At 29.8% G+C, this 13,652-nt stretch overlaps 1 protein-coding gene across 1 annotated transcript; it reads left to right on the forward strand.

Annotated features, from left to right (window-relative positions):
• The first annotated feature begins 382 nt into the window (after positions 1 to 382).
• LOC111894276 (cellulose synthase-like protein G3) lies at positions 383 to 5,638 on the forward strand. Its single transcript, XM_023890353.3, has 6 exons — positions 383 to 997; positions 3,519 to 3,668; positions 3,785 to 3,910; positions 3,989 to 4,432; positions 4,516 to 4,863; positions 4,953 to 5,638. The coding sequence occupies exons 1-6, from the start codon at positions 437 to 439 to the stop codon at positions 5,493 to 5,495; spliced, it is 2,172 nt and encodes a 723-aa protein (XP_023746121.1). The 5' UTR covers positions 383 to 436; the 3' UTR covers positions 5,496 to 5,638.
• The last annotated feature ends 8,014 nt before the right edge of the window (positions 5,639 to 13,652 follow it).

Genomic DNA, 13,652 nt, shown 5'->3' on the forward strand with positions numbered 1-13,652 from the left:
TGTAATATAATCTGTGTAATAACTCTTACATAATTTAAAAATGAAAGTGGAAAGATGGCATTTAAAATTAGTGTCAGAAAATGGAAATGGAAAGATGGCATTTTGAAATTTGTGTCGAGAATCTATCCTTTTTGATCGTTGACAATTTACTTAGTATTTAGTTCCTTTTATTAGCAACTAAAAGATGTATTTTTATATTTTCGGAGTATACGAAAAAAAACATGTTTATAAATTATAAGTCTTGAAACAATTATGAAGAACGATGTGGACGTACAATATTAAATAATTTTTTAATCGTATGGACACTTATCATGTACAAATCTAAATAAAATAAATAAAATCAAGATATGCAATCCACTATCATAAATACCAACCCCAACACCTTTTTATACTTGCAACTCCGAAACAGAAAACGAAAAACCCCACTAAAGCCGCCATGTTGGAAGCACCCCTTAACACTCGGAAACCCTCCCCGGAAAGATGGTTCAATCGAGCTTACACCCTCGTTTACACAGCTGCCATTTTTGCACTCGTATATCGCCATTGTTATAACCTAGTTTACCATCCTTCCTTCACCACCATTTTCCTACTGCTAGCAGATGTTGTGTTAGCATTGGTATGGGCAACATGGCAGGCTTATCTCCTGAATCCGATCCAGCGAAAGGTTTTCCCGGAGAACCTGACAAAGGTGGTAAAAGAGAGCGATTACCCGGGGCTGGATGTGGTGGTTTGTACGGCAGATCCTTTCAGGGAACCACCAGTCAGGGTGATTAACACCGCCTTGTCTGTGATGGCTTATGAATATCCAACGGAAAAGTTGTCGGTATATGTGTCGGACGACGGAGGGTCACAGCTTACTCTGTTTGCGTTCATGGAGGCTGCCAAGTTTGCAAAACATTGGTTGCCATATTGCAGGAAGTACGATATAATGGACAGGTCTCCAGAAGTTTACTTCGGAAGTGATTCATTTTTCTTCCCTGAAGCATATCAAATCAAGGTGCGTTATTAATTATTATCCTCCCTTCTCTTTTGAATTACGATTTGATTTCTCTTGTACATGTTTTTCTCTCGTGCATAACTAGGCCTGGTAATGGAGCGAGTTTTGACTCTGATCCGATCCAAACCCTTTAGAATTATATGAGTTTGGAACATAGTTTTTGATTTGTTTACCCGTTAACGACCCATACCCGCTAACCATTTTATTAAAAGGGTCGGGTATAGATCATCACTGATCCGCTCCAATTATAACCCGCCACGTATAGTTTTTGAATTATTGGTTTATATTTTATATTGGTTAAAGTTTAATTTTAATTCCAATAGAAAGTCCAAAGAGAAAATACCAAAGTCCAAACTATTTATACATAAGAATCAAGCAGTCAACTTCTAGACTTCTAGTCTTCTATTAAAAATTATGATGTCATTTCATTTATATTTCATCAAGAAATCATCATATTTCATTAATAAATCAATAAATTCATTCAACCAACTGAAAGATACTTTGTCATTGCTATTCTTTATCACTACAATTGACAGTAAAAAATAAATTATAAGTTACTACACTAGTGATTTTTAATTTCAATCAGAAGTCCTCGAGTGCGTAATGTGTTTTCTAAATCAACATTTGTTTAATTTAAGAAATATTATTTTATGAATTAAGTAAAATATGTTTGATAATTCAAAAAGCTTATGGGTTACGGGACGAGTTTAGATATCCATTGATTCTGTGAATAAGAGTATGAATTTAATTATTCAAAACCCTGCTAATTATAGAACGAGTTTGGATCAGATTTTAAAAGTTATTAAAAAGGTTTGGATCAAATTTGCCCAATTGGCAAGTCTACACGTAACTGAAAAATAGTGGACTTATATAAAGTGAAATCCATTTTCTTTCATTTTATTATTTAAATATTCTGTCGCCTATCCGCTACAAATATCATATCCTAGAAAAGCATGGTTGCTTTTTTAATAGGCCATGATTGAAGAGTGTACGTTAATAGTCTTTATGTATAATTATTAAGTCTTACTTTATGTTATATACGTAGAATTATTTTAGACCATACCAAACCTCTCAAAATGGTTTAATTGAACAAATTTCATATCCATACCCGCCCCGCCCCTAAACCATTTATATTTTTATTGTACTTGTATTTTTATTATTAATATATAATTTCAAAATTATATTAAAATATTTAATGTTATAGTATAAGAAGAAACTTTTGTTATGTAATTTCTAATATTGTTTTTAATGTTTATGTTTAGTATTTATTACTTTATCATGAAATTTAGATATTATAAATTTTTTATGGTGATAAATATATTAATGCAATATTTTTTAGATTAAACTTGATGTAATTAGAAATTGAAATTATTCAAAAATCAAAACATCTTTTTGATGTCATGTGGTTGCAAATGAGTTTTAGGTAATATCAGTTCCAACTAATAAATTTTGAATTATTAATATCATAAAAGGAATACCCGATAACCACAATATATATAGAAACCCGATGATTACTTACTAAATAACAAGAGAAATCATAATGAAATGAGAGGTGATTCGTACATAACAATTTTTTTACCATAAACAACAATTCATGCATTATAGAATTGTACAATACAACACTTTAAAACATAAATTGTTGTAACGGAAAAAAAATGTTATGTACAAATCAGTTCCCGTATTGAAATATAATTTCATAATCGAATTTAAGATTGAGATTACACATTTCCATATTTACTTATAAACTTTAAAGTTTAAAATCCTAGCTTATTTAGATAAATAAATTAAGCCTCCAGCTTAGATGGATAAAATCCTAGCTTATATAATGAACAAAAAAGTACCTATTAGATTCGGATTTTCAGCCATCAGCACATTGTGTTTGCGTCGCTTCCAACTTCCATATTTATTAAGACCTAGAAAATAACTGTTTTTAGTTAAAAGGCAAAGCACAAAGATGTAAATAATTGGCTCTTTCTTTCGAAATCATATTGAGTTGACTTTAAGATTAAAATACTCTAGCACGGTTAATTTGTCAAAAAAACACCCATTGCCTTAACTTTTCCTCTATGCCTTGAAATTTCACTATTTTTCATCTAAACATAAAATGGTTAACTAAGAATAATCAACATATATCGTTTTTAGATGCGGCATGTGTGTTTGAAATGTGATTTTGTAGTTAAAAACTGCAAACCGCACAATTCATACCACACCATGAAAATTCTATACCGTGTAATAATATTGTGGTGTGGTTACAAGTGCTTTGATAATAGGGGTGGATCTACCAAGGATCACGGGATAGCCCATACAACCCCTCAATTTTTTAGGGGTGGTGGAAATCTTTTGAGAAATTTTTCCGTGTAGTGTAATTACTTTTCACATTTTATTCTGAATCCACCACTAGCTATATGATAAGAACCTAAAAGAAATGAAATCTCATTGTCAATGTAACAAGAACCATATCTTTTACTAATTATTGTAGTATCTTGAGAAATAAACTAATTTTTTTCTTGTGTTGATGAAGGTGATGTATGAGACCATGAAAGCCAAAATTGAGAAGGTCGTTGACAGTGGAACCGTTAGTCCTGATCTAATCACCGATGAACGTTGGTTGAAAGCTCTTGATAAATGGACACCCACATTCACACCACAAAATCATCCTGCAGTGGTTGAGGTTTAATTTCTTGACCCTATTCATAAATCAAGATACAATATAAACAAAATTTTGATTTCAATATGATAACAAAAGCAAGACGTATTTGTTTAAACATTTTCTTTCTTAAAAAACAGGTTTTGTTAGAAAGTAATGAAGACAAAGACATTACAGACCATCCATTGCCGAATCTTATCTATGTTTCACGAGAGAAAAATAAGTCTGTGCATCATAATTTTAAGGGTGGAGCCCTAAACAGTGTAGTACGTTTCACTTATCTCCTACACTTTTTCTTCAACTAATATCGATCATTATTTTAATATGTACATTTTTTTTTGTAGATTCGTGTGTCCGCGACATTAACAGATGCACCAATCTTCTTAGTCTTAGATTGTGATATGTACTCAAACAACCCAAAAACAGCACTTTATACTTTATGTCATTTCTTGGATCCTAAAGTTGACCCAAATCTTGCACTCGTTCAATTTCCTCAATGCTTCCATGACATTAACAAGGTCGACACTTATGGTGCTGAACATTTGCCTGAGATACGAACGATTCCTATGGGAATGGATGGTATTTGTGGGACGATGTTTATAGGGAGTGGTGGCTTCTTCAAACGACAAGCTCTACTCGGAAGTCCAGCTTCTATTGGTCCTTCTGACATCAAACAAGCAAAAACACATTGTCTTGGAAATAAATCGATGAAATCTGACGATATATTAGCAGTAGCACACCGTGTTGCAGGTTGTCAGTATGAGGAAAACACCAAATGGGGTTTAGAGGTACGATTTATAAAGTGGTTTCCTTTGATTTCGTTTTTTTTTTGGATTCTCATAGCAAGTCCGCGACTTTTGCTGTTTTGCAGATGGGATTTAGGTATGGTTCATTGGTGGAGGACATTTATACGAGCTTCAGACTGCAATGTCAAGGATGGACGTCTGTTTTCTGTGACCCAGAAAGACCATCGTTCCTCGGGAATTCCCCAATGGCGCTTAGTGATCTCCTACTCCAATCAAAAAGATGGTTTGTAGGATTTCTCGAAATGGTAACGTCCAAACACAATCCGATAACATATGGGTTTAAGTATATGAATCCTATTCATGCCTTATGCTACGCACACTACAACTTTCGACCTTTTTGGGCTATTCCAATCGTCATCTACGCGTTCTTACCCCAACTAGCTCTTCTAAACTCGTACTCAATATTCCCGAAGGTGTGTGTAAACTCATTCATTCTTTCACTCGGTAAAGATTTTGTTGATTAACGAGTCTAATAAAGGCAAATTTGGTGATATATATACAGGTTTCAGACACTTGGTTTCCATTATATGCGTTTCTTTTCCTTGGAGCATATGGAAAAAGTCTTTTTGAATTTCTGGTGGCTGGAGGAACGTTTGTAAAATGGAGGAATAGTACACGAATGTGGTTGGCTTTGGGATGTTCGAGTTACCCATTTTCAATGGTCGATTGGGTGCTCAAGTCTCTTGGTTTGTCAACGATAGAATTCAATGTTACAAGCAAGGTTTTAGATGATGAGCTAAAGAAGCGTTACGAGGCAGGTTTGTTTGAATTTGGGGTAGAATCACCATTATTCTTGACGATTTCAATAGCAGCAGTTGTCAACTTGTTAGCTTTCTTGATGGGTACAATACAAGTTCTTAAGAACGGTGGATTTGAAGAATTATTTGCACAATTATTCATAGCTGGGTTTGGAGTGATAAATAGTTGGCCAATATATGAAGCCATGTTGTTGAGGAGCGACAAAGGAAAGATGCCCATGATGACTACGTTGAAAGCACTTGGCGTCGCTTCGGTTGTTTATTTCGTCTCCTCTTTGGCATTTTGACCAAAACTTTTTGCGCTTTTTATTGTTAGCTCTATAGAGTGGGTATCCTATGCATGTCATTCTCAAGCTGGTGAACTTTAAGTGGAAATTAATGAGATATGATTGCATATAATATTGAGAACGTAACGAATTTCACGCCATAATTGTATTTTTTCCCCCTTATTTTAGATTTGGTAAACTACATAATAGAATTCGATATTAGTTTGTGAGTTGAATCTCAATGGATCCAACGAGTTAACTACATATAGTAGTTCAATAGTCAAAATAAAATTTTGAAACCTTATATCCTTACCTTTTATGCTTCATCCTACAAATTCATACAATGCATTGATGGATTGTCATATTAGTGTTCTACTTTTAATATAAGTTTACCATTTCCTGCTAGATTTAAATTATTAGGAATGCACCACAACATGCAACATCTGGTAGTTGTGGACTTTATGCAAGTATGTAACAACCGGTTATTTCGGGTCAATAAAAATATAAATCTTAATCATGTATAAGTGAAACCACATTGTAACCTAGCCACACTAAATCACCATTAGATATGGACCTATGTTTATATAAGTTAACAATTATACGTTGAAAGCCATCCTTATATGAGACATATATACTTAAACTAGGTTAAAACCCGTAGAAACCACGGTTTAAGAAAAAAAACATTATCTATAATTGAAAAATACAAGTTGTAATACTTAAAAAAAGGAAGTACAATGAATTATTTAATTTCAAACAAAAAAAGGAATAACAGAAGCATAGATTACACTAACGTTACTTGAAGATAAAGTATGTGAACATAACATGCCATACAAATATAAAAACGGTAAAACAAATGTTAAGAAAAGTTTATTTGATGATTTTGACATGACAAATATGTATATATCTATTATCTATATCATTTTAATAAACATTTTAAATTAAAAGTCACTTTGTGGTTTCATTAGAACAATAACCATATTTTAAAGTTCTAATGAAAATCTATCAAAATTAAGTTGGCAAGGAAGAGCTACTTGTGCTCATTTTAGAGAAAAGTATGGTTACAGAATTCTAGCATATAAATATGTACTTTTCATGTATTGAACATTCTTCATATTTATCTTCGTGATATTTTCTCATTATTTTTATATGTTAAAGGTCATTGTAGAGTAGGCTAAAAGAAGAGATATACAAATATAGAAAGACAATAATTATAATTACGTGGTTTTAATTATGAGTTCCTTGATATAATTTATAACCGCACATAGATGGTCCCTGTTAAAAAAGTTAAAAGAAAATGTCTTTGAAATATGAAAACATAAATATTCCATGTTTAAAATAATGAACATAAATATTATAAATAATAGACAATAAGAACACAACAATAGAAGTTGATTTCTATTAAATGTAATTATTCAAATCTTGTATCTAGATTACATAAATGGTCACTACATTTTAAAATTTGAAGCAATGCTCCTTGTCAATACAAATATTCAAACTATAGTGAATTACATAAAGTATTTGATAATATATTTTCAAAATTGATCCATATAAAGATAAATACTCATAAATAGACCCTATTAAAATAAATTTACACCATGATTCTGTGTGATATCTCTTATAAAGAGGAATGTTACCTTTTTAAAAAAATATCATATTTATGATATTTAGAGGTTATCTCTTATAAAGAGGAATGTTCCCTTTTTAAAAAATATCATATTTATGATATTTAGAGGTTACATAGAAACCAATGAAAGTACATTGTCATTAAAGGAATGTTCCATTAATATTAAACAAAAAAACATTTTAAAGTACAATGGTGTAATCATAAGATTTAAATGGTTTAAAATGAAAAAAAGTAGGATTCATCAATATGATAGAAAAAATTATCAAGTAAACAGAAAAAAGTTTTAAAGTATATTGCCATTAAAGGGAATGTTCCCTTTTAAAAAATAACATAATGATGATATTTACTGGTTACAGGGAAACCAATGAAAGTAAATGTTGTAATGTTGAGTAGTTTTTTTTAGTTTAAGAGGAATACCAACAAAGTTTTCATTTTTTAATACAAATTAGATAAAACACAAATATGAACCGATTTAAAGACTACAGAGTAAATAATAACTAACATTCAATAACTTTGATGTTTTTTTTATTTGGAATATAGGATTATAGTGGAGGGGAACTTTTTCTCGAGATGTAAACGATGTATACAAAGAGAGCGACAATTATATTTATAAGAGATAGAGTATGTAAAAGGTAATGATTAAAGATTTCAAAATTTAAATCCCTAATTTCATGATATAAAAATCAAATCCCTGAAATTGTGTTATAATAAGTTGAAATAATTGACAAATTTCCGAAAATACTATTATCAACTGCCGAATGTATAGAGATTTTAAATTAATAATGATTGGGGGTTTCAATGACTCATCGATCGAGTTTTAATATTGAACAGGTATAGAATGGTAAATACCATTTGACAGGATATATGAAGGTAAATATTCTGGCAAAGATGAAATAATTAGTCTTCACGTTTTTATAAGAGATTTTTAATTTTAAACCATTTAAATCATTTGATTATATGCAAGTAAATACTATGTTAAATTTAGTAATAACTTGAATTTTTTTTCATAATTATAGTAGTATGTATAGATCAATAGATTTAGTTTATGATTACGTACTATTTTTATTTATATAAGGATCTTAAATTTAAAAAAAAACAACATGATAATGGTAAAAATTTAATTGTTTGTTGCAATAATTCAGGAAGTAGGAAACGTATGGGGTGGCATATGGACGTTTTATGTATCAAAGGGCATTTATGGAAATCTACATTGAGAGATTGGGCGGGAAAAAAGCTTGAGGGAGGCACCATGAGAAGCCACGTGGCAAAATGAGTACTCTTTTATTAGAGTAGGGATTATGCAAAAAAAGGAATAACAGAAGCATAGATTACACTAACGTTACTTGAAGATAAAGTATGTGAACATAACATGCCATACAAATATAAAAGCGGTAAAACAAATGTTAAGAAAAGTTTATTTGATGATTTTGACATGACAAATATGTATATATCTATTATCTACATCATTTTAATAAACATTTTAAATTAAAAGTCACTTTGTGGTTTCATTAGAACAATAACCATATTTTAAAGTTCTAATGAAAATCTATCAAAATTAAGTTGGAAAGGAAGAGCTACTTGTGCTCATTTTAGAGAAAAGTATGGTTACAGAATTCTAGCATATAAATATGTACTTTTCATGTATTGAACATTCTTCATATTTATCTTCGTGATCTTTTCTCATTATTTTTATATGTTAAAGGTCATTGTAGAGTAGGCTAAAAGAAGAGATATACAAATATAGAAAGACAATAGTTATAATTACGTGGTTTTAATTATGAGTTTCTTGATATAATTTATAACCGAACATAGATGGTCCCTGTTAAAAAAGTTAAAAGAAAATGTCTTTGAAATATGAAAACATAAATATTCCATGTTTAAAATAATGAACATAAATATTATAAATAATAGACAATAAGAACACAACAATAGAAGTTGGTTTCTATAAAATATAATTATTCAAATCTTGTATCTAGATTACATAAATGGTCACTACATTTTAAAATTTGAAGCAATGCTCATTGTCAATACAAATATTCAAACTATAGTGAATTACATAAAGTATTTGATAATATATTTTCAAAATTGATCCATATAAAGATAAATACTCGTAAATAGACCCTATTAAAATAAATTTACACCATGATTCTGTGTGATATCTCTTATAAAGAGGAATGTTCCCTTTTTAAAAAAATATCATATTTATGATATTTAGAGGTTATCTCTTATAAAGAGGAATGTTCCCTTTTTAAAAAATATCATATTTATGATATTTAAAGGTTACATAGAAACCAATGAAAGTACATTGTCATTAAAGGAATGTTCCATTAATATTAAACTAAAAAACATTTTAAAGTACAATGGTGTAATCATAAGATTTAAATGGTTTAAAATGAAAAAAAGTAGGATTCGTCAATATGATAGAAAAAAATTATCAAGTAAACAGAAAAAAAGTTTTAAAGTATATTGCCATTAAAGGGAATGTTCCCTTCTAAAAAATAACATAATGATGATATTTACTGGTTACAGGGAAACCAATGAAAGTAAAATGTTGTAACGTTGAGTAGTTTTTTATTTTTTATTTTAAGAGGAATACCAACAAAGTTTTCATTTTTTTAATACAAATTAGATAAAACACAAATATGAACCGATTTAAAGACTACAGAGTAAATAATAACTAACATTCAATAACTTTGATGTTTTTTTATTTGGAATACAGGATTATAGTGGAGGGGAACTTTTTCTCGAGATGTAAATGGTGTATACAAAGAGAGTGACAATTATATTTATAAGAGATAGAGTATGTAAAAGGTAATGATTAAGGATTTCAAAATTTAAATCCCTAATTTCATGATATAAAAATCAAATCCCTGAAATTGTGTTATAATAAGTTGAAATAATTGACAAATTTCCAAAAATACTATTATCAACTGCCGAATGTATGTTTCTTGCACATCCACTTATTTGATGAAAATCTATCATCTTCCGAAAATAATACCCGACTTTTAGTTGGAAAACAAAAATTTTCATAAATTTCATTAAACCAACCAAATTCCCTTCTCTTTCCCTTCCAACTTCTAACATTTTTATCTGAAGAAAAATGAGAATTAAAGTTTCTTTGAACATGCTTGACTTCAACTTTCTCAACTTTTTCAAAAGCATTAGAAACTTGTACCTTGGGCATCCAAACCTTCTTTATTTTACTCTTGTTTTTTCTCTTCTTCTTCATTTTCTTATTTCTAGGCTTTAGAAACAAATTTCGGATCTGAACAACCTTTTCTTCTTTCAGAATATGAACATTTGAAGACTTTTAAACAAAATCGGAGTTTGATAAATCTGAACATCTTGAATTATTGGTTTTTTGTAAGGAACCAATCCTTCAAGAACATCATTAGAACACAAAGATTCAGATTGTAAAACTTCTGAAAAACATGAACCACTTGACTCCCCCTCGACAAGAACATCTGGAGTCGTCTTTTCTTCAGAACCATGAAGACCATTATGAACTTCACCAAGAACATCATGAACTTCTTCTTTTTCTTTTTTAGCTCTTTTCATCTCTAATATCTGTTTATTATCTCGATCTAAATGTCCATAGATAATACGAAATTGGTCTACTATTTTCTCATTCTTTTGTAATTCACGTTCATTAATACATGAGTATTCATTTATTTTCTCATCAACAAAAGAATTATATAGCTCAGTAACACCCCTTAACGTAAAATCTCCAAGAACTTGAAACAAAGTCCTTTTGTTGACACCATAGATTGGTTTAGTGACCTTTAATCCAAGTTCTAAAATGGAGTTACAGAATAAAAGATCCATTAGATCTTCAACAAATGATAGAACTTGAAGAGAGCTAAAGTAGATCTGATAAGGATTCTAGAGAGAGAAAACGAATATAAGATGGTTTTTAGAGAGAGAAAACAGACCTGAGATGGATTTTAAAGAGAAAAAGTGGACCTGAACATGAAAATTCAAATAAACATGAAAATTTACTTCCAACACTCTTCCAGAATACGATTCAAGAACAAATCAGATGAAGTAATGAGTAGATGATAACAAATCTGAACAAGATTTTGCAATAAAACGAGATATTAGACTTTTTTCTTTTCAGAAAGCTTACAAAACTTGAAGAACAAGGTGAGATTCAAGATAAACTAACGCCATAAACAAGATCGATTTTTTAAAAAATCGCTGAGATCTATAAGAACCCGCTCTGATACCACTTGTTGGGAATAAATCTGAGATGATGAATGCGGAATATCAGGAACAATCAAGAATCAATCACCATCATATGCAAGTAATCTGATAAAGGTTTTTCTGTACATTGAATATGATATGAACGTACAGAGAAAAACCCTAATCTGGTAAAAAGCTTACACCAAAAGCTAACCTAATGATTATTTATAGGGAACAATAAATATATACCATAAATATAAAATCTATGCCTTAAAATAAAACCAATGTCTTAGAAGAGCTTGATTAAGAACTTCTGTTGTAAAGGCACCGTAGGGAATCATATAATGATTAACCCTAATGATGTTTCCCTAAATAACCATATATGTCAAATCAGTTTCAATATCTCAAATACTCAACACCAAGCATTAAGGCCTTTAGGTTAAATTAAATTTCACATCTCAATATCCTAATAAGTAACCAAAAATCATATTAAAAGTGATAAACTTAATGCTTAACCATTAAGCCCTTAATAGAATACCGAAAGTGATTTAAAAGCTATTATGATCAATTTTCCCAAATTGGTCCTCCAACTTCTAAAAATCATGAAAGTCAATAAGAACACCTAAAAATCATGAGACTTAGTTTTCTGGAAATATTAGTGTGTCTCGTTTCTTCAAACTTTGAATCACATTTCGAAATTCCAAATCCTTGAGGGGTAAAATTGGAAATCTTCTTAGGTTGGTCCATGTTGTCACAGATTTCATGCATTGTCTTCAAAAAATCATAATAAATTCATCAAAACTCTAAATTCCAAAATTCCAAAGCCTATAGTTAGATATGGATGTATAGTTTCCCACATATAAATGGTCTGATGTAATTTGTGGTAGATTGGTACAATTTATTCCAAGAGTGTTGAGTGGTCCAGAAAGTGACAGCTTAAAGTTACTAACTTGTAAATTTAATATAAAATAAAAAAAAAATCATTAGAACGAGATTTTTATATTCCTAAAAAGATAAAAGGGGGAAATTTACCAATGTTATTTTATCAAAATTTAACAATGGGTTTAAAGGTAAGAAAACAGATCCCAAACATAACACTAGAATCAAAGAAAAAATAAGGAAATATGTCCATAAGTTTTATAAGAATAATGCAACAAAGCACAAGATAAATAATGTTATAACTGATGTTTAGGTTTTCAGAAAGAAAATGATTCATCTATCTCATTCTAGCTAATTTTCAGGTTCAAGGAGGTGAGTTACAGTAACCCTCATATTATGTAAGTATTACTTGTTTTATATTACTGTTCATGGATACCCTAATCTGGTAGAGTAAACAAGGAAATGCAGATTGTAGTTTGTTCTCTAGTGAGTCAAGGAAATAAGATTCATTTCTGCATCCTTGACTCGCTATTTGTTCTCGTGTATTAAATCACATGTGAGTATATGATCTAATCACATATGACTTATATGCATAAGATTCATTTTTGTGTTTTCGATTAAATAGTTGTTCTTTGTCCATATTAATCGTATAGTATGTGATTAAATACCTAAAATGACATATGATTAAATACATGATAATAAATATTGAAATGAGAATGTGAATTTGAATCTTATTCACATAAATCATATGTGATTAGATACGTATAATCACATGTGATTAAATACAGGAGAACAACTATTGAATTGAGAACACGAAAATGAATATTGTCCACATAAATCATATGCGATTAGATACATATAATAATATGTGATTATGTGTATCTAATCACATATGATTTATGTGGCTAAGATTCATTTTTGCGTTCTCGATTCAATAATTGTTTTTTTTCACTTTAATCATATGTGATTAAATACATTTTATTTGAAAAAAAACGAATATTCTCTATATAAATCACATGTGATTAGATACATACAATCACATGTAATTATACACGATAACAAATATTGAACCAAGAACACGAAAACAAATCTTTATCCAAATTAATCATATGTGATTAAATACATCTAATCACATATGATTTATGTGGATACAATTCAGTTTTGCTTTGTCGATTCAATAGTTTTTCTCATTTATTTTATCAAATGTGATTATATGCATAATCGCATGTGATAAAGTACATGTGCACAACTATTGAATCGAGAAGGCAAAAATGACTCTTGTCCACCTCAAATCATATGTGATTATATACATATAATCACATGTGATTATATGTATCCAATCATATTTGATTTATGTGGATTAGATTCATTGTCACATTCTCGATTCAGTAATTTTTGTTTGTCAACAGTAATCACATGTTATTAAATACATATAATCACATGTGATTATATGTATCTAATCACATATGATTTATATGGACAAAAAATAATGA

Source organism: Lactuca sativa, chromosome 3 (genome assembly GCF_002870075.4).
Source record: "Lactuca sativa cultivar Salinas chromosome 3, Lsat_Salinas_v11, whole genome shotgun sequence".
In the NCBI taxonomy this organism is placed as follows: Eukaryota; Viridiplantae; Streptophyta; class Magnoliopsida; order Asterales; family Asteraceae; genus Lactuca; species Lactuca sativa.

Coding starts and splice junctions, on each gene's coding strand:
- LOC111894276 (XM_023890353.3), top strand. CDS start 437: ATGTTGGAAGCACCCCTTAACACTCGGAAACCCTCCCCGGAAAGATGG. Junction 3,911..3,988: donor GTGGAGCCCTAAACAGTGTA/GTACGTTTCACT, acceptor TTTTTTTTGTAG/ATTCGTGTGTCCGCGACATT. Junction 4,433..4,515: donor ACACCAAATGGGGTTTAGAG/GTACGATTTATA, acceptor GCTGTTTTGCAG/ATGGGATTTAGGTATGGTTC.